Source organism: Nomascus leucogenys, chromosome 17 (assembly GCF_006542625.1).
Source record: "Nomascus leucogenys isolate Asia chromosome 17, Asia_NLE_v1, whole genome shotgun sequence".
Classification (NCBI taxonomy): domain Eukaryota; kingdom Metazoa; phylum Chordata; class Mammalia; order Primates; family Hylobatidae; genus Nomascus; species Nomascus leucogenys.
In genome coordinates this window covers 88,543,410-88,564,144 of record NC_044397.1, presented here as the reverse complement: position 1 = coordinate 88,564,144, position 20,735 = coordinate 88,543,410, and the positions used below count along the sequence as shown (strand labels likewise).

General features: G+C 51.9%; 2 protein-coding genes across 3 annotated transcripts in view; one reads left to right on the top strand and one right to left on the bottom strand.

Annotated features, from left to right (window-relative positions):
• Positions 1-3,161: 3,161 nt before the first annotated feature.
• The window catches only part of ERCC1 (ERCC excision repair 1, endonuclease non-catalytic subunit), a 73,173-nt gene continuing 55,599 nt past the window's right edge, over positions 3,162-20,735 (top strand). Inside the window, exon 1 of one of the 2 annotated variants that reach the window (XM_030797361.1) lies at positions 3,162-3,286. The gene's annotated coding sequence lies outside the window, so the exon portion shown is untranslated. The remainder of the gene's footprint in view (positions 3,287-20,735) is intronic. The other variant, XM_030797367.1, reaches the window with a different exon arrangement.
• Positions 7,056-14,228, bottom strand: FOSB (FosB proto-oncogene, AP-1 transcription factor subunit). The gene is made up of 4 exons (XM_003277579.3): positions 13,517-14,228; positions 11,287-11,607; positions 10,935-11,042; positions 7,056-9,678 (listed from the first exon to the last, which is right to left on the bottom strand). The coding sequence occupies exons 1-4, from the start codon at positions 13,640-13,642 to the stop codon at positions 9,217-9,219; spliced, it is 1,017 nt and encodes a 338-aa protein (XP_003277627.1). The 5' UTR covers positions 13,643-14,228; the 3' UTR covers positions 7,056-9,216.

The following is a 20,735-nucleotide window of genomic DNA, read 5'->3' as shown; positions in this document are numbered from 1 at the left end:
GGAGTCTCACTCTGTTGCCCAGGCTTGTCTCGAACTCCTGGGCTCAAGCTATCCACTCATCTCGGCTTCCCAAAGTGCTGGGATTACAGCGCCTGTCCAAAACTTTCTAAAGATATCCTTGGTTAAACTTCCCATAAGACAAAATGTTTATTGATCTATCACAAAAGTGGTGGAAGAGGGTCTGATTGAGATTTTGGGTCCGGGAATGACTAAAGCCTCCAAGCTCAAAACAGATTGAAGATTGAAACAGCCTTTATTGGCCAGGTATAGTGGGTCATGCCTGTAATCTCAGCATTTGGGGAAGCTGAGGCAGGTGGATTACCTGAGGTCAGGAGTTCAAGACCAGTCTGGTGAGTGAGCATGGTGAAACCCCATCTCTCCTAAAAAAACAAAAAACAAAAATTAGCTGGGTGTGGGGGCAGGCGCCTGTAATCCCAGCAAAACAAAAAACAAAAAAAAAAGAAAAAAAAACTTTTTTTTTTTTTTTAGTCAGAGTCTCACTCTGTCACCCAGGCTGGAGTGCAGTGGCACAATCTCGGCTCACTGCAACCTCAGCCTCCTGGGTTCAAGGGATTCTCCTGCCTTAGCCTCCCAAGTAGCTGGGATCACAGGCGTGAGCCACCATGCCTGGCTACTTTTTGTATTTTTAGTAGAGACAGGGTTTTACCATGCTTGCCAGCTGGTCTTAAACTTCTAATCTCCTGTGATCCATCCGCCTCGGCCTCCCAAAGTGCTGGGATTACAGGTGTGAGCCACCGCGCCCAGCAGAAACAGCCTTTACTGAGCTCCTCCCAGTTGCCTCATCCAGTGTCAGAATTTTACATCATGATTTCTCCTGTAAGATCAGTTGTACTAGTCTGGTTATACAAATGAGAAAACTGAGGCTGAAAGAAGGATAGTGAGGCCAGGTGCTGTGGCTCACGTGTGAAATTCCAGCACCTTCGGAGCCCAAGGCAGAAGCATCACTTGAGGCCAGGAGTTCGAGGCCAGTCTGGGCAACAAAGCGAGGCCCCTGTTTCTACAAAAAAAAATTAAAATTAGCTGGGTGTGATGGCATATGCCTGTCATCCCAGGGAGGCTGAGGCAAGAGGATCACTTGAGCTTGGGAGGTCGAGGCTGCAGTGAGCCATTTTTGTGCCACTGCATTCCAGCCTGGGTGACAAAGTAAGATCCTGTCTAGAAGAAGAATGAAAAAAAGACAGTGATGATATTCTTTTATTCATTCCACAAACATTTACTGAACATCTGCTATGTTCTCAAGCACTGTTTAGGCACTAGAGATACAGCAATGATCAAAAATAAAGTGCATAGTTTCATGGCACTGATATTCTACAGAAGCAAACAGACAATAAGCAAATAGACACAGAAAACGGCAGGTGGTGATCAGAGTGGTGGGGAAATGTCTAGCAGGGTAAGGGGATAGGGTGACAGAGGTCGCTTTTTTTAATTTTTATTTTATTTATTATTATTACTTTTATTTGGAGATAGAGTTTTGCTGTTTTCACCAAGGCTGGAGTACGATGGCACCATCGCAGCTCACTGCAACGTCTGCCTCCCGGGTTCAAGCGGTTCTCCTGCCTCAAACTCCCAAGTAGCTGGGATTACAAGCGTGAGCCACTATGCGTGGCTAATTTTTGTATCATTAGTGGAGACGGGGTTTCACCATGTTGGCCAGGCTGGTCTCGAACTCCTGACCTCAGGTGATCCACCCGCCTCGGCCTCCCAAAGTGCTGGGATTACAGGCATGAGCCACCAAGCCCAGCCACTCGCTATTTTATTTATTATTTATTGAGACGGAGTCTCGCTCTGTCCCCCAGGCTGGAGTCCAGTGGCGCAATCTCGGCTCACTGCAAGCTCCGCCTCCCGGGTTCACTCCATTCTCCTGCCTCAGGCTCCTGAGTAGCTGGGACTACAGGCGCCCGCCACCACGCCCAGCTAATATTTTGTATTTTTAGTAGAGACGAGGTTTCACCGTGTTAGCCAGGATGGTCTCGATCTCCTGATCTCGTGATCCACCCGCTTTGGCATCCCAAAGTGCTGGGATTACAGGCGTGAGCCACCGCGCCCGGCCACCACTCGCTATTTTAAACTGGGTGGTCAGGGAAGGCCCCACTGAGTGCTGGTCACTCAGTGAGTTTTTGGTATTGACATTTGATCAGATGACAGAGTGAAGGGAGGCGATGAGCCATGGAAACATGTGAAGGGGAGATCCAGGCTAGGGGTTCAGCAAGCACGAAGTCTTTGTGGTGGTAGCATGATCCATGTGTGCAGCAAGACATCTGTATGCCCAAATCCAATAATATCCAAGGGAAGAGGAGTATGTGAGACAGGGTCAGAGGGACCAAAGGGGCTGGATTACAGGGATTTGTAAAGCAGGGTGAGAACTTTGACTTTTACTCTGAAATGGAAGTCATGGGAGAGTTTCATGCAGGAGAATGGTATTGTCAAAGAATCACTGACTTAGAATATTGAATAATTTTTCGTGATGAGTACACCTAAAAGCCCAGATTTCACCACCATGCAATCAACATATGCGTGTAGAAATCGGCACCTGTACCTCCTAAATATATAAAAATTTAAGAAAAAAGAATCACCTTTTTTGTAATAAAAATTGTAACACAAGTTCGATTTCCCTAAGTGGATGGGCTGTTTTAACCGGAATATGGTACTATCCGTTTCTGAGTCTGTCTCAGTTTCCCCAACCATAAAACACAAGTGCAGAAATTGGTTATGTCTAGTGTTTAAACTCCATCGCGACAGGATGTCTGTCGTCACCAGCACCGAGACAGTCCCTGGGACTCAGTAGACGCTCAATAAACGTTTGAATGAATGTGGAGCTCCATCGGCCTACGCAATTCCGTTAAAGAACAGCAGGTGTCGCACCAGCCCTATAGCCGCCTGCTTAGAGCCTTTGGGGCCAGGGTGAATCAGACTCTAACAGGAACCCACTCACCACTCCTCCGCAGAAGGAGAATTCGGAATTTTCCGAGAAGGCGCTTCTGAATGCCGAATCATGAATCTCTCCTCTTAAAAAGCTGACTTTTCATTTTGGAAAAAGGGGGTCCTGGGCCCTTTAACAGCTTGCCAGGTGCTCAGAGGCTGCTTCCCAGAATGCGTGGCGCTATGTAAATGAGACGGTTTTGGGAGCGAGGATGATTCATACTATATGAAGTGAAGACAACATTTTACAAGGACATCCTTCGTGATACATGAGTGGGGAGAATTTATAGCCCTTGAAGTCAACCATCTCAGACCTTCCCAAAGGACGCGACCATAACTCTAAAAGGTAAGCATTTATGATCCTTATATAGCTGCGCGAGACACCGGTTGTCTTGCCCGGATGATCCTCAGTGGTCTGGGGTGCAGGCTTCAAACCTGTAGCTGTCTAGCGACAGAGTGGTTCAATTCCACCTTTCGGGCGATGGTAGTAGGCGTCTAAACTTTACTTTATCGAGCCGGACATATTTTGCTTGTTGCCCGGGAGGCGTTTCTCCAGCCTGCATCTGGAGTGGTCGTTACGTTCTGTTACTCGGATCTGTGACTGTTGTTACTTATTTCCTCCTCCGGAGTATCAAAAACCACTCCAAAAGAGGGAGAAAAATGTCATCTACACAGTTCTGGGATGTTGGCAGTTTGGAAATTATCCTAGATCTCTCCTCTTCAATTGCTTACTCATTCAGTCATTTGTTCACTCATTTATTTAGTCACGCATGCAGTGATTAATCAGTCAAGTACTTGCCCATTTGTTCTTCTGTCATTCACTCAACAAATAGGCATTTGCTGAGGACGCAGCGGTGGTGACAGCCCTGGCCTTGGTCTCCTGGTGCAGTCAGCCCAGTGGGGGAGACAAACATTAAGCCGTCATGTAATTACACACTTAATTAACAACTACAAAGGGGATAACTGCTGCAAAGAAAATAGAACAGTGAGGCCCTCTCATAAGGAGAGCTGAGTTGGTAGGGTGTCACGGGAACATTAGGGCAGACACTTGAAGGATGAGGGGGGGGATATTATGGGATATCGAGGGATCAGGGTGACCCCAATAAAGATGATGGGGGTAATGATAATTGCACCGTCACTCTGCACTTAGCGCTGGCAGGCACAAGCCTTGCAACTCCTCTTAACAGCCCCCATTCTACAGATGAGGAAATGGAGGCTCAGGGAGACGAAGTCTCTTGTCCAAGGCAACCCAGCCTTTTTTCTTTCTTTCTTTCTCCTTTCCTTCTTTCCTCCTTTCTTTCTTTCTTTCTTTCTTTCTTTCTTTCTTTCTTTCTTTCTTTCTTTCTTCTTTCTTTCTCTCTTTCTTTCTTTTTCTTTCTCTTTCTTTCTTTCTCTTTCTTTCTTCTTTCTTTCTTCTTTCTTTCTTTCTCTCTTTCTCTTTCTTTCTTTCCTTCTTTCTTTCTTTCTTTTTTCTTTCTTCTTTCTTCTTCTTTCTTTCTTCTTTCTTTCTTCTTTCTTTCTTTCTTCTTTCTTTCTCTTTTTTTTAAATTTTACTTTAAAAACTGCTCCTTGTAGAGCAGGGTTAACTCATAGGCAGTGTTTTTTTTCCTTTCTTTTCTTTTCTTTTCTTTTGAGACAGGGTCTTACTCTGTCACTGAAACTGGAGTGCAGCGTTATGATCATAGCTCACTGAAGCCTCAAACTCCCAGGCTCAAGCAATCCTCCCACCTCAGCCTCCTGAGTAGCTGGGACCACAGGTGCGTGCCACCACTCCCAGCCTCACTCAGACCACTTGGCCCATGCTATTTATTACTGCCCTGTATTTTCCTTCCCAAGCGGGATGCTCACCAAGCCCCAACTGTCCTGCCTCCAGAATGTCTCCTGAATCCTTCCCCTTCTCTCTGTCCCATGTCCCTGGCCCTGTTCTGGGCTCTTCCTCACCCCATCCTGCAGAGTCCCCACTCCACTTCCTCCCTGGTCTCCTGCTCAGTCTCACTCCTCTCCCTTCCAGTCACCCTCAGTCTGGGGCCAGACGGGTCTTTCCTAAATCACAAACCTGCCCCTGCCCCTCTCGTGTTCAAAACCTGCAATAGCTCCCCAGTGCCCTGAAGAAAAGATCTAAACTCCTTAGCCTGGGAATTTCATTATAATACCTGCAGAATCTGGTCTCTACTAACCCCTCTCTCCACACCTGTGGTTCCAGTCTCCACGAATCTCTAAGCTTTCTCTTTTTCTTTCTCTTTCTTTCTTTTTTTTTTTTTGACGGAGTCTCGCTGTGTTGCCCAGGCTGGAGTGCAGTGGCGCAGTCTCAGCTCACTGCAATGTCCACCTTCCAGGTTCAAACGATTCTCCTGCCTCAGCCTCCCGAGTAGCTGGGATCGCAGGTGCCCACCACCATGGTTGGCTAATTTTTTTTTTTTTTTTTTTTTTTTTTTTTTTTTTTTTTTTTTAGTAGAGACAGGGTTTCGCCACTTTGGCCAGGCTGGTCTTGAACGCCTGACCTCAGGTGATCCACCCACCTCGGCCTCCCAAAGTGCTGGGATTACAGGCGTGAGCCATCGCACCCGACCCTCTAAGCGTTCTCAATGTATCAAGTCTTCTCCCTACCAACAGATCTTCGGCTGTGCTATTTTCTTGTCCTCGACCTTTTTCTAGTTTTTTTCTATACTCTCTATCCTCCTCTAGGACTCAGCTCAGCTGTCCCCTCCTCCAGGAAGTTTTTCTCTACTCCCGGTCCAAGCTAGGGGTCCCTGCTGTGCTTCCCTAGCCCCATGGGCTTCCCATCCAATCCACTTTAGGTTGTCCCTGACTGGCAACGGTGTGTGTCCCCCAGTGGACTGTGAGCCCCAGGAGGGCAAGACCTGAGGCTCAGTCCCTATAGTGCCCCCAACTCCCAGCACAGTTGGGTAGGTGCTTGGCACATTTTTTTGAGTGAATTAATAAATGGATTCCACCATGACAAATTCCCTTGCTTATTGATTTACCAAAGCATCTGAGCGACCCCTGGACCCTCACCTCAATTCCCAGAGGACTTGCTGTTATGCAAATAAGAGATGGCTAGGATTGTGCAATGGGGATGGCTCCACTCTATCTGTAAACAAAAAATGGTCATATATTTGCTTTGGTCATTCTTGGGTTGGCCCCATTAGTGGTCATATGGAAAACAAAAGGAAACACATCTTCAGTGTAAAATAATCGTTTTTTGTAGTTGTAGTTTGTAAAAGATCCAAGATGGCTCCTCATTCCTAGCCTGAGTGGTCTTTAGTAGTTTGCTGTGCAAGTTTCTCAAGATCCTCTTTTTTTTTTTCTCAACATAGTGAGATGGGTTGGGGTGGGGGGGGTGGTCTCACTATGTTGCCCCAGGCTGGTCTCGAACTCCTGGCCTCCTACCTCAGCCTCGGAAAGAGCTGGGATTACAAGTGCAAGCCACTGTGCACAGCCCATTAAGCTTCTTCTGTGTGTAGTTTATCTCCTTAGTGTCTGTTTTTAACCCATAGAGCATACAAGCTCCATCACTAGGAGACCTCTGTGACCTCACACCTGCAGGCTAACCTTCTGACTCCTTACTTTTTTTTTTTTTTTGACGGAGTTTCACTCTGTCACCCAGGCTGGAGTGCAGTGGTGCGATCCTGGGTCACTGCAACCTCCACCTCCTAGGTTAAAGCGATTCTCCTGCCTCAACCTCCCAAGTAGCTGGGATTACAAGTGTGCACCACCACACAAGGCTAATTTTTGTATTTTTTGTAGAGACAGGTTTCACCATCTTGGCAAGGCTGGTCTCAAACTCCTGACCTCAAGTGATCTGCCCATCTTGGCCTCCCAAAATGCTGGGATTACAGGCGTGAGCCACTGCGCCCGGCTGTGGCCGTTACTTTTTCTAGTAGGAGGCACTGCCTGTGCGTACAGGAAGTCCTCCTGTCTGCCTTCCTTTTATCCTACTGTAGACCCATTGACTAGAAGGAGTTCCTGCATAGGTGTGTGTCTGTGTGTGTGTGTGCATGTGTGTATGATCTCTCTGTGTGTGTAGTCCTTCGACAATCTAACCTAACCCTCTCTTACTAAAAGGAAGCCAGGCAATGGATGTTAGGAAGAAATAAACACTGTAGCCTGGCGAATGCGTTTTTAAGAGCTTTTTATTGGCAACAGTGCAGAACCAAGGGGAGAGGGGACGGCCCATCGCCAATCTGCCCCAGCCCCCCGGGGTCAGGTGCAAAATACAAAAAGAGAACCACAAATACAGCATGGGGTGGGGGGGGGGGGTCGGGGATTCATTGAATTGTGGTTGGCAGGGTCAGGCCCTGCTCACACTCTCACACTCGCACCCAGAATTGTCAAAGATAGATTGTAAAAATCTAGGATCCCTCAGGCTTACTCACAAAAAATAAAATCTCATGTCCCCAACGAACCCAGAGTCAGACGACAGCTGGAGCATCGTCAGGGACAGTCAGAAAGGAGATAAGTGAAAACGGTCAGATGGACACAGGCGGAGGAGAAAAGACAGAGGGAGAGAGACCATCAGGAACAATCAGAGGGGCCGAGACGATCAGAAAAGGGTCAGCCTGAGGCAGGCTGAGCCAGAGTTTCTAGAAGCAGTTTCCAATTCAACGGCTCGCATTGAGGGCCAACGTGACCTAGGCCGAGGCTGCAGAAGCGCTCACACACTCACGCGCACGCACACACACACATCCATATATAATATATTTATTTATACATAATAGATATAATTGCCTTTCGGAAACCAGGAAAGGGATAAATAGCTACGGAATGGGTCTGGGATCAGGACGGGAGACGCGCGACAAGGGGCACGTGGAATGTTTTTCATGCAGCACGGATGGAGGGCGGCGTGGTCCACCCCCCGATATTAAAAAATATAAATTTGCCTCATAAAGAAATCCTCATGAGATGAAGCGCAGGGAACGGCGGGGTGGGAGAGCCAAAACCAGGGTCGGGGCTGGGGGGACTCGGGCATGGAATCATGAGATTCCAGCCCCTTGAGTCTGCCAGTCCAAAAATATTGGGGGTTTGGGGATACCAAAGCCTCAGCTCTGAAATCTTCTCCGGAAAAATGTCACAACCCCTCACTCCCTTCCTAGAGAGGATGTGAGGGGCCAAGGGGTGGGAGAAGTTGGCGTCCTAGGCTGGGGATTGGTCACAGAGCCTTAAAGAAAAAGGCCAGGGCTGAGGGTCCTGAGGAGAGAGAGAGAGGCCACGTGGATGGAGGACTGTCACCCCCTTCTCGGTTCTGTCACCCCCTTGAGTCTAACTCACTGTTGAGGGGAGGAAGAAGGGGGATGGACGGAAGGGAGACCGAGGAAAGGCTTTCGGGAGTGGGGGCATTATCCCCCCAGAGGGGTGCTGCCCCACCCAGCTGCACCCCACAATCTGGCCAACTCATTTCACAGTATAAATCACTCCAGCAGGACGGCATCACAGCACCCCCTGCTGCCTGAAATCAGAGCGGCCCAACGAGGACGGCCAGGAGGGTCGGCTGGCAGGAGGCAGGGTCTTGGGATAACACTGTCATCAGAAACAGGGCTGGGGGCTGATTTCGGGGTGGGGAGCCTTAGGAGGCCAGAAATTCCAATCAGAGCCAGTTTTTCTGGGAGGGAGTGGCTAGACAGTCAAGGAAGGACGTTCACATTTCAAAAGAAGTCTGGTCGGGTGATGAGATTATTCTAGGGGGGCATCGAATTCCCTTTAAGGGGGGCTCACTTCTGCCCAGACTAAAGAGGATCTAACCCCATGGAAATGTGGGATCGATAAGCTAAGGTCGGGAGTGCAGGGGAAACCAACCTAGGCACCCCAAAAAAAGGGTGGGTGTGGGAGACATTGGGGGGGTGGCATTTTTCCTTGTTGAGCCTCTCTGGAGAGGACTCCAGCCCACCCCACAGCCTACCTCCCACCTCCGTCCCTTCATCCTCACACAGGACTGCCCGAAGGTGGGCGTCACCCCCCCCCCCACCCATCCCCAGAGCTTGGGTTGACGTCAGAGAGCCAACAGACAGCTGGGGGTGTCCATCCTCCTCCCACCCCCTGTCCCCAAAGTCACCAGCTCTCCGGCCTCGCCGGGGCACAGAAACAAGAGGCAGGACAAAACACAAGGAATCCTCCTGTCCGATGGCAGTGGCGCAGTGGCCGCAGAGGGTCAGACGGAGGAGCCAGGGAGGCCACACACCCACTTTGTCTCTTCCCCTCTCTCTCCTCCTCCTCCTCCTCCTCCTCCTCTTCCAAGTCTCTCTCCCCCGTGTGTTTGTTTGTTTTGTGTGTCTAAAGAGTTCACAGAGCGAGGAGGGAGGGCGAGTTCAGGGGATCGGAAGGCTGGTCACTGCCGCTGGTGCGTTGGGCGCCGGCGAACGCGGAGACCTCCGGGCAGGTGAGGACAAACGAAGAAGTGTACGAAGGGTTAACAACGGGGAAGGGGTCGCCGAGGACTTGAACTTCACTGTGTGTAAAGAGAGAAGCCGTCAGGTTGGGGGGTGCGTCTTGGCTGGTCTGGAAGGGCAGGGGCGGTGGTGGCGGGGGCGGCAGCAGCCAGCTGAAGCCATCTTCCTTAGCCGGTGCTGAGCCCGGCAAATCTCTCACCTCCGCCAGCGGGCCCGGCCCGGGCCCCTCTTCGTAGGGGATCTTGCAACCCGGTTTGTGGGCCACCAGCACAAACTCCAGACGTTCCTTCTCCTTTTGGAGCTCGGCGATCTCCGACTCCAGCTCTGCTTTTTCTTCCTCCAACTGATCTGTCTCCTGAGGCCAGGGAGGCCAGGTCACAGAAGAGAGAGAGGAAGGAGAAAAAAGCATGTCAGTGACCGGGAAACTCGGGTCATGGCTCCCTTGGACTTGCTGCTGGAAGGCAGCCCCGGGCTGAGAAAAAACACCTCCTGAGACGGAGTCCTGGTGGCCATGGTAGTTGGGGCAAGGGTCTTGCCTTCCAGGAGCCTCAGTTTCCCCCATCTGTCCAAAGGATGGTAGGGAAGGGGCCAGGTTTATGGGGAAGTTTCTGGTGTGCAGGAGGCACTCAGAGGTTTGTTGAATGAATGAACAATCGTTATGTGGTTGGTTTTGTTTTGCTTTTGAGACAGAGTCTCGCTCTGTCCCCCAGGCTGGAGTGCAATGGTGCAATCATGGCTCACTGCAGCCTGGACCTCCTGGGCTCAAGCGATCCTCCCACCAAAGCCTCCATAGTAGCTGGGACCACAGTGGTGTGCACCACCATGCCCAGCTAATTTTTTTTTTTTTGGTAGAGACAAGTCCTCCTTATGTTTCCCAGGCTGGTCGCAAACTCCTGGGCTCAAGCAATCCTCCTGCCTTGGCCTCTCAAAGTGCTGGGATCACAGGCATGAGCCACTGTTATGTGTTTTTAATGTGTTCCCTTCTATGACCCCTCCCTCTCTACCTCCCAGGGAAGAGATCAAGTAGAGAAGAAAAGTTGACAATTCCCTTGTTCCCTCAAGGAGTAACAGCTCACCCTGCAGGCATACAGCAGGGAACTCTCAGACCAAGGGAGGACGTAGGAAGGGAGTGGGTTTTGGGGGATGCCACCAGCACCAGGAGAGCTGTGGGTGGCTAGGGCAGGAAGTGGAATAATTTCATTTCACAGGCTTTCCAGAGTGTTAAGGGTAGAAAGAGCCTGGGAGATTTGATGAGCGTTTGGAGAGATGGAGAAACTGAGGCAAAATGGGTTGTTACTTGCTGAAGACCAAGTGGGAGAAATGATGGGAGCGCACCTCTCCTCAAGGGCCCCATGTGGCCCCTAGGGATGAAATGAAGGCTAGGAGAGTAGTGCATGGGGTCAGGAAATGAGGGGGACCAGGAGTTGACTTAAGTCCATGGGGGTCTGTGTTTGTGCCCTGGGCTACCCCGTCTGGCCACACCAGTACCTAGTTCCATGTGTGGAACGTCTAGTTCTCAACTCAGGACAAGGGTACAGGTGGAGAGGGGGCAGAGAATGGGGAGAAAGCTCCCCTCAGCATCCCCTCTCCCACCCCAGGGCCTGTCCTCACCGCCTGGAGTCGGTCGGTCAGCTCCCTCCGCCGGTTCCTGCATTTAGCTGCTGCTAGTTTATTTCGTTCCCGGCGCACCCTTCGCTTCTCCTCTTCCTCTGGGGTAAGCTGAGTCAGGGAGATAGAGGCCATGAGATTTGGGGATACAGCACTCCTCCACCCATCCCGAACCTCTACTTCTTCCAGAACCCCCAAGAGCCAAAAAACAAGCCTCCAGTCCTCGCTCGTGTAGCAAGGATCTTGGGGTTTCTGTAACACTGAGGCCTTAGTGGAGCCCCCCTCCATTCATAAGAAACTTCCTGCCTCTCTTGCTTCCCCCGATCCAGGCCAAGTTCTGATGTCGCTTACTCACCGTCTCCTCTCGGGGTCTCCTAGGCCGGGCTCGGGCTGGGCGGGCAGGCCCAGGCCCACTGGTAGTTCCGCTGGTGGAAGGCCCACCACTGCCACTCGCTCCGCCACTGCTGTAGCCACTCATGCCTGGCGTGGAGTAGCTGGTTCCCGGCATGTCGTAGGGGTCGACGACCGGGGGCTGGGAGGCCAGTGGCTGCCCCTGGGACTGGGCCATGGAAGAGATGAGGGTGGGTTGCACAAGCCACTGGAGGTCCTGGCTGGTTGTGATCGCGGTGACCGTGGGCACGAAGGAACCGGGCATTTCCCCGAGACCGGCGCACTCCTACGGGGTGACACATACACACACAGGCGTAGACACACAAACAAAGACACCGACACACACACACCCAACACACATAACACACACCGACCCCGTGAGTGAGCACAGGGTGAGCGAGTGTGGATGTGTGTGTCACAGGGAAAAAGCCACAACACCCACCCTTCCACTACACCGTGACGCAGTGGTTAATGAGAGGATTTCTGCTCAACTGGCTTCTACCTCCTCCTTCTTCCTCGGGGAAAGGTTGCACGGTTCCAGCGGGTGGTGAATCACACCCCGGGTTGGTGACTCTTAGGTGTGGGGGGTGGAGAGGAGGCTGGACACAGCCGGGTGACAGAACCCCCGGGACGGAGCCACAGCCACACACACAGCCACAACACCCCACCCCCACCCCAGAGGCAAGGGGAGGGAGAAGGAGAGGCCTTAGGCCAAGCCTTCCTCTACACTCACACACACACACACCCCCCTCTGCGCGAGGTCCCATGCAGGGGCGGGGGTCCCAGTCAAAAAGCTGTTTGGGGGACGGGCCTAGGAGTTTAGAACAACGTTTCAAGTTACTGTCTCTTTTCAGAGTGAGACTGACGAGTGACAGTTTAGGGTGAACGGACAGGTAGAGAAAAGTAACCACTGGGGCTCTCTCAGATTGTCGCGGAGGGGGAATGGTGCGGGACCCGAGCCCCCAAGCCTCAGCAGCGCTCATCTCCCCCCTCCCGTAAATGGACTCCTGGAACTGCTCTGAAGGCTTAACTACTCTCTCGGGGGGCGTGGTGAGGGAAGGGCTGGCTCGCCGACCAATCAGCGTCCTGGGAACCCAGAGGGGGCGGAGCTCCTGGAGACCACCTGGCTGGTTGCCCTTCGGTTCGCGGTTATAGTCCTGTCTTGGGACACACCGGAGGAACCGGGCATGAGGAGCAGAGGGAGTGGGACTGTGTCTGTGTGTGCCTGGAGAAGAGGGTGACAGCCACCGTATCTCTCCAAGAAACGCCGGCACACAAGCAGACACCCCCTGCTCCTGAGAGCCCAGGGACCAGATCCCCGCAAGGGCCTCGCAGATCCATTGGGTCGCAGAGAGCCGCTCTTGTCACGACAGGGATCCCCTCCCTCTGCCTCTAGAGGCGCGGAAAAGAGACCTAGCCGCCAAGGAACCACGGGTTCCGGGGACAGAGAGGGGGAAGGAAAATGCACCCTACAAATAGGAAGGGAAAGCTGATTGGCCAAGGCGTGCGCCCCAGCGGCCAATCGAAACGCCGGGCTGCCCCCTCCCTTAGCAACGTGGCCCCGGCGTTCCAAAATAGAACGCTCCCGGGACGTCAGGGGCGGGGCGGACGAAGGGGGCGCCGCGCGCCGTGCGTGCCCCGCGTCAGACGGAGGATTCCAGCGCGTCAGCCGTTACGCACGGGTCCCCCGTTACGTCTCCGCGCAGGAGGCGGAGGCAGCGCGGCTGAGGGTTCGAGGCCCCTCTTCCCGATGGGTGGAGGGCGACCCGGCACCGAAGTGGGCGCTCCGAAGGGGGAGGAAAGGAAGAGAGACTACTGGAAGCTTCCCCGGGATTTCCCCCACCTGCCTAACTGCGCTAGCTTCAGGTCTGGGACTCGAGCAGGGGGCAGTCCCGGGGCCGGCTCAAAGTTCTCAGCCCCGCTACCGCATACACGTTGCACCGAGCGGCGCGTTACCCACCCCACCCCCACCCCGCCCCAAAGCCTACCCTCCCTGCTGCGTTCCCTGCTTGCGCTCCACTCACGCAACCAATTGCAAACATCTCCCGACTCTTTGCAGTTTGCAAAGTGCGCTATGAGCCTTTTCCATCTCAGATCTAGGGTTCTGATGCGTCTTTATGTGGGGGTTGGGGGTTATTCTTTTCACCCTTGACTTTAAAACCTACAAAGCAGCACCCCTACTATCAAAAACTTACCTGGGAGGCGGCGGCGGTGGGTGGACTGCCGAAAGAGTCCACCGAAGACAGATATTGAGACTCGGCAGAAGGTGAGGAGCTGCACCGGGAGCCGGAGTCGTAGTCTCCGGGGAAAGCCTGAAACATTTCCCTGGGCACAGGGGGGCCCCTGTGACCACGCTGAGGTCGCCGGGAAGCCAAGGCTATGGCCGGGTTGGGGAAGTAAGGTGCGAGTCCGGGGTGAGCCGTGGGAGTCCCGGATGAGCTGAGCGAGTCCTCAAAGTACGCCGTCCGGGGAAGCTCGGGGAAGGAGCAACGTCCCGTTCCAACAATGGCAAAGTTTCTATGCAGTCTCCCTGCCGTGCCCAGGCCCCCACAGGATGCCGCTGTACCTCCTGAAAGTGCAGGCTCCGTAGGACCAAGGGGCGAGGGAGGGGTTGCTCCCCCAGGGGCAGAAAGCGCTGTCCCGCTGTACAGAATCAGCTTCAGCTACGGTCTCCTCCACGCGTCCGGCGGGTCCCACGGGGGGAGGGGAGTAATAAGACGAAAAAAGTAAGTCGGTCCTCCAAAAGAAAATGAAGAAATATCTAGAAGAATCTTTCCAAAAACTTTCTCCCCGGAAAAAAAAGATTAACGAAATTTCATAACCCCCAAGAAGAACCACAATAATCAAGTTTCCAAGTCTTGGTTCCGCGTGTCCCTGCCGTGGCCGTAGCTCTGAGTCTTATGAATGAAGCACAGACCCGCCAGCCTGTATTTATATGCCCGGGACCCGCCCCCCTGCTTACGTCACCCGCCCCTTGCTGGACAAACTTCCCCAAATCTCCGGCCCCACCAAATCGAGTCCCGCACTGTCCAGCAAGAGGTCTGTTCTAGACTCGATCTGGTCACTTGCATGACCCTCGGGGCCCTGGGGGTCTCGGGGGTTGCGTTCCGGGCCACACGGCGGGAGGGGATCCCGGCCCCGCCTTCCCGGAGTTCCTGTGACGCAATTAGCCATATAAGGATCTCGGCCGGCGCGGCGGAGTGTTTGTTTGGTATCCTAGCAATGACGTCAGAGGGAATCCCTCGCTCGCTCGCGCGCGCGCCCGCGCCCCGCCCGCGCCTGCGCAGTGCCACGCCGCCCCGGGGGCTGGTAATAATAGGTGCTTAGACTAGCCTCGCAGGGCCCCCGCTGACCCGGGCGGGGAAGACCCCAGCCTGCAGGTCCCCTTCACCTCTGGCGCCCCCACCCACCCTGTTCTACCGCTGGTGCAGCGCCCCCATTCGAGAAGAAGAGCAGATCTCCAAAAGGAGACCCTGATTAGTGTGGTGTGGTCACGTAGGTGGGGAAACTGAGTCCCGAGCGGGCTGTGATGCTCAGGTGAAAGTGGAGGTAATGGAGGGATTCCGAGGCTCGTCCTGGTTTCTGTCCTGATTCGCTGTGCGAGCTTAGGAAATGTTTTCCCTCTCTGAGCTTTAGCTTTAATCTTCCCGGCTGGGCAAAGGATGTGTGTCTTGGACCCTGCTGGCCTTCCAGGTCCGACGTTTGGGAGGGATGCGGATTTGGAGGGGATGGGAAATGAAACTTAGAGAGAAGCCTCTCTTCTGATGGTGTTGGTAGCCTCTCCTTCCACCTTTTAATCCACCTGGAGACAAAGAATGTGTAAGAGGGAGGGGATATTATTATTAATTCTAATAATAATAATTAATGCCTTGTATTTGGCACTTGCCAAGCACAGCTCCTGTGCTACGCCTTTCAGTACAACATTTGTAATCCTTAGTAGAAGATTTGTAATCCTTAAAACAGCTATGGAAGGTTAAGAGAGAAAAATCTTCATTTTATAAAAGAAAAAAATGATACTCAGGGAGGTTAAATGACTTGCCCAAGATCCCATCACAGGAAATTCAAACTCAGAATTGTCAAACTCCAGATTTCCTACCCTTTCCTTTTCTTGTTTGATTTCTGAGACCCGCCTGGTTGGATGAAACTCCCTGAAAAACCTGTGTCTGGGGTTTGTTTAAATGATAATGGCAATATTAGTAGCTTCCACTTGTCAGGTCTTTTTTTTTTTTTTTTTTTTTTGAGACGGAGTCTTGCTGTGTGGCCAGGCTGGAGTGCAGTGGCGATCTCAGCTCACTGCAACCTCCGCCTCACCTTAGCCTCTCGAGTAGCTGAGACTACAGGCACGGGCCACCACGTCAAGCTAATTTTCATATGTTTAGTAGAGACGGGGTTTCACCATATTGGTCAGGATGGTCTTGAACTCCTCACCTCGTGATCCGCCCGCCTTGGCCTCCCGAAGTGTCGAGATTACAGGCGTGAGCCACTGTGCCCGGCCTGTCAGGTCTTTCTAAGCTTTACAAACGCCTTCTTACTGCTCTTAGCGTGTACTGTTGCAATCTCGACTCAGAGGAGTACTAACCTGAGCAAATCTAGTTAGCAAATGGGGTTCATGAATCTGATTTTTTTTTTTTTTTTGACAGAGTCTCACTCCGTTGCCCAGGCTGGAGTGCAGTGGCACAATCTCGGCTCACTGCAGCCTCCATCTCCCGGGTTGAAGTGATTCTCCTGCCTCAGCCTCCTGAGTAGCTGGGATTACAGGTGTGCGCCACCACACCTGGCTAATTTTTGTTTTGTTTTGTTTTGTTTTGTTTTTTGAGATGGAGTTTTGCTCTTGTTGCCCAGGCTGGAGTGCAATGGCACGATATCGGCTCACCGCAACCTTTGCCTCCCAGGTTGAAGTGATTCTCCTGCCTCAGCCTCCCGAGTAGCTGGGATTACAGGCATGTGCCACCATGCCTGGCTAGTTTTTTTGTATTTTTAGTAGAGACGGAGTTTCTCCATGTTGGTCAGGCTGCTCTCAAACTCCCAACCTCAGGTGATCCGCCCGCCTCGGCCTTCTGAAATGCTGGGATTACAGGCGTAAGCCACTGTGCCCAGCCTAATTTTTGTATTTTTAATAGAGATGGGGGTTTCACCATGTTGGCCAGGCTGGCTTCGAACTCCCAACCTCAGGTGATCCGCCTGCCTCGGTCTCCCAAAGCGCTGGGATTACAGGCATGAGCCACTGTGCCTGGACTGACTCAGATATTTCAGATGCTACAGCCCTTAACTCTTAAGCACCGACTGTGAAGGGTGCTACCAGCTATTTCACAAACCTCAGAGAACCCAGCACTTCCCTCCCAGTGCACAGCCTGGCCCAGCCCTAGGCACAGAGGAAGAAGCACTTTTAAAACATTGGATTTCACAGGTTCAGAGAGAGGCAGGGCCTGTCTCAGGGCCACACAGCAAGCCTGTGGCAGAGCCAGGGCGATGGTTCTTAATTTTCAGGGAGTCTTGATTCCCTGCCCCAATAGTAGGGAGGGCGTAGGGAGATGTGGAAGCCTAGAGGGACGTGGGGGGCATAGGTGGAGGTTCAAGTTTCCAGACAAAAGTCCAGCCTCAAGCCCACCCCCTGCCCTGTTCCCCCACGCCCCCTCTGTCTGCCACCAGCCAGGAGGGAGGGACAGAGACTGGGAGATGACACAGCAGCCACTAGTAGGCAGTGACTCGGCCCCAGCATCAGACAGGGAGTGACCCCTCATTCTTCTGTCTCATCCAAGCCCCTCATCTCCTCCTCCATGGAATAAAGGAAACACGCAAAGACCTACCCTGGCTGGCCAGAGACTCACACCCGACACAGGCAACACAGACATCCACACAGCCGCCCACCAGGTCACGCGTGGGCATTCACCCATAGCCACATAGAAACAGCTTCACAGACATACACCAGCATGTGGAAACACACACTGTCATATGGTTATCAACACACGTGACACACATCCCTACACACACAAGAAGACGTAGGGTTCAGGTGTACAGCCAAGGACAGGTACAGACCCCCAAAACACACAGAGACCCCTAGTTCTTTACTAAAGATGCATATATGATCTCACACATTGACACACACACAACACTCAGAGATCAAGAGAGCAACACACACATATACATATATACACACACATATACACACATATACGCACACACATATATACACACACACAGACCAACAACCATGCATCCTGCAGAGGGACTCATGTAAATCTCTTCACACAACCATAACAAGAGCTAATTCTTCCCAAGAGCTTATATTAACTTATTTAATTCTCACAACACTCCTGTGAGGTACAAATGATCATTTTACAGGAAGGAAAACAAAAGCCCAGAGAGGTGAAGTTATTCACCCGGAGTCACACAGCAAGTAAGTAGCAAAGCTGGAATAACACCATGCAGGGTGTCAGGCTTCAAAGTCTGTGCCTTGAACTATTATTGTTATTTTGAGATAGGATCTTGCTCTGTCATCCAGGCTAGAGTGCAGTGATGCAATCATAGTTCAGTGTAACCTCGAACTCCTGGCCTCAAGTAATCCTCTTGCTTCAGCCTCCCAAGTAACTAACAACTACAGGTGCGTACCACCATGCTTGGCTAATTTTTTTGTTGTTGTTTGTTTGTTTTTTGAGACAGAGTCTCGTTTCTTCGCCCAGGCTGGAGTGCAATGGCATGATCTTGGCTCACTGCAACCTCCGCCTCCCAGATTCGAGCAATTTTCCTGGCTCAGCCTCCCCAGTACGTGGGATTACAGGCATGTGCCACCACGCCTGGCTAATTTTTGTATTTTTAGTAGAGAAGGGGGTTTCACCCTGTTGACCAGGCTGGTCTCGAACTCCTGACCTCAAGTGATCCACCCACCTCGGCCTCCCAAAGTGTTGGGATTACAGGCGTGAGCCCCTGTGCCCAGCCTAATTTTTTTATTCAAAAAAATGTTTTTAGAGTCAGGGTCTCACTTTGTTGCAGGCTGATCTCAAACTCCCAGCTTCAAGCAATCCTCCCACCTCAGCCTCCCAGAGTGCTGAGATTGCAGGAGTAAGCCACAGCACCTGGCTTTGAAATGTATTAAATGGGTTTATGTATGTCAATTTATTCATATACAGATGCTTATGTTCACGAAGACCCTGGGCATTTATCCCCACACCATCGCAGACCCAGAAGCTAGGTGGCCTGGGCTTATGTTCTGCTTCTATCACCAAGTAGCTTGGTGAACTTGAGCTAGGACAATCTGGGGCCTCAGTTTCCCTACCTGACAAAGGAGAACAGGATACAGTGCCCACTCATGAAACTGGTGGGAAGATATCATAAGGCTCCTGACAGATTGTAGGTGCTTGTTTTGTTACTAAAACAAAGTCTTCCTGAACTTTATACATGTATACCCTCCTGACCCATATCCGTAGGTCACTTAAATTTATCATGGGCCCGAGGCACTGTGCCCCTGGGCCTAAGGGAGAAATTGGCCCTGAAGACACACACACACACACACACACACACACACACACAGACATGACACACCTGCCCGCAGAGCATGGAGTGGGTAAATCAAGTTCTTCTCCATAAGGCTCATTCCTTGCCAGGCTCAGTGGCTCATGCCAGTAATCCCAGCACTTTGGGAGGCCAAGGTGGGCAGATCACTTGAGCCTGGGAGTTCGAGACCAGCCTGGACAACAATGGCAAGACCCCATCTCTACTAAAAATAGAAAAACTAGCCAGGTGTGGTGGCGTGTGCCTATAGTCCCTATTTGGGAGGCTGAGGTGAGAGGATCACTTGAGCCTGGCTGCAGTGAGCCATGATCGCGCCACTGCACTTCCAGCCTGGGTGACAAAGTGAGACCTTGTCTCAAAAATAATAATAATAATAAATAAAATAAGAGGCTCCTCTAGGAAGGAGAGCTTCCGGGAGGAGGAGGACCTGAACATGGGGGAGAGGGCTGGATCTCTGCTCTGGCTCCCAAGGGCTCAGCTCTGCTTGGGGGAGATGGGTAGGGGAGCCTTAGCCTTCTGCCTCCCACAGGGTGGAGGTGAGTATCAGTGCCCATCCTGGCTTTCCTCAGAGTATCCTGTAAACAGCCCCCCGGCAGAGTCTGTGAAGGCCAGCCACACCACGTCCTTCCCACCTTCCTCTGGCCAAACCTCTGCTCCTCTGTTCCTCAGTTCCCCCATCTGTAGAGCAAGAAGGTTGAGTGACGGCAGTCTTCGAAATTCCTTTCCAACTCTGAAATTTAATAATACAGAGGAGGAGGAGGGCTGGGTGTGGTGGCTCACGCCTATAATCCCAGCACTTTGGAAGGCCTAGGTAAGAGGATCGCTGGAGGCCAGGAGTTCAAGACCAGCCTGGGCAACATAGTGAGACCCCCCACTTCTACAAGAAATTTAAAAATTAGCTGGGCATGGTGGCACACGCCTGTAGTCCCAGCCACCCGGGAGGCTGAGGCACAGGCATCACATGAGCCCTGAGAGATTGAGGTTGCAGTGAGCTATGAGTATGCCACTATACTCCAGCCTGGGCAACAGAGCGAGACCCTGTTGTCCCCCAAAAAATAAAAATAAAAAAATAGAAAGGAGGAAGAGGAGCTGCTGAAAACAAGCACTTAGGAAGCTGTGCTTAGCACTTTCACTCTCATTATCTCAGTTAAGCCTCACTCCACGTCAGTCCTCTACATGGATTCTGTTTTGATCTCCTTGTACAGAAAAGGAAACTGAGGTACAGGGAGGTTAAGCCTGAGAGCAGCACTTCTCAATTCGTGGTGATCACGAATTGCCTGGAGAGCCGGCAGATCTCCTGTGGTCATCTTTTTATTTTTATTATTTTATTTTATTTTGAGATGGAATTTCACTCTTGTTACCCAGGCTGGAGTGCAGTGGCACGATCTCAGCTCACTGCAACCTCTGCCTCCCAGGTTCAGGTGATTCTCCTGCCTCAGCCTCCCGAGTAGCTGGGATTACAGGTGTGTGCCACCACGCCTGGCTAATTTTTGTATTTTTTTTTTTTTTTTTTTTTTTGAGACAGAGTTTCACTGTTGTTGCCCAGGCTGGAGTGCAATGGCGTGATCTCGGCTCACTGCAACCTCCGCACCCCCGGGTTCAAGCAATTTTCCTGCCTCAGCCTGTAGCTGGGATTACAGACGTTAGCCACTACGCCTGGCTAATTTTTTTTGTATTTTTAGTAGAGACGGGGTTTCACTATTTTGGTCAGGCTAGTCTCGAACTCCTGACCTCAGGTGATCCGCCTGCCTCGGCCTCCCAAAGTGCTGGGATTACAGGTGTGAGCCACCACACCCAGCCTAATTTTTGTATTTTTTTTAAGTAGAGATGGGGTTTCACCATGTTGGCCAGGCTGGTCTCAAACTCTTGACCTCAGGTGGTCCACCCACCTTGGCCTCCCAAAGT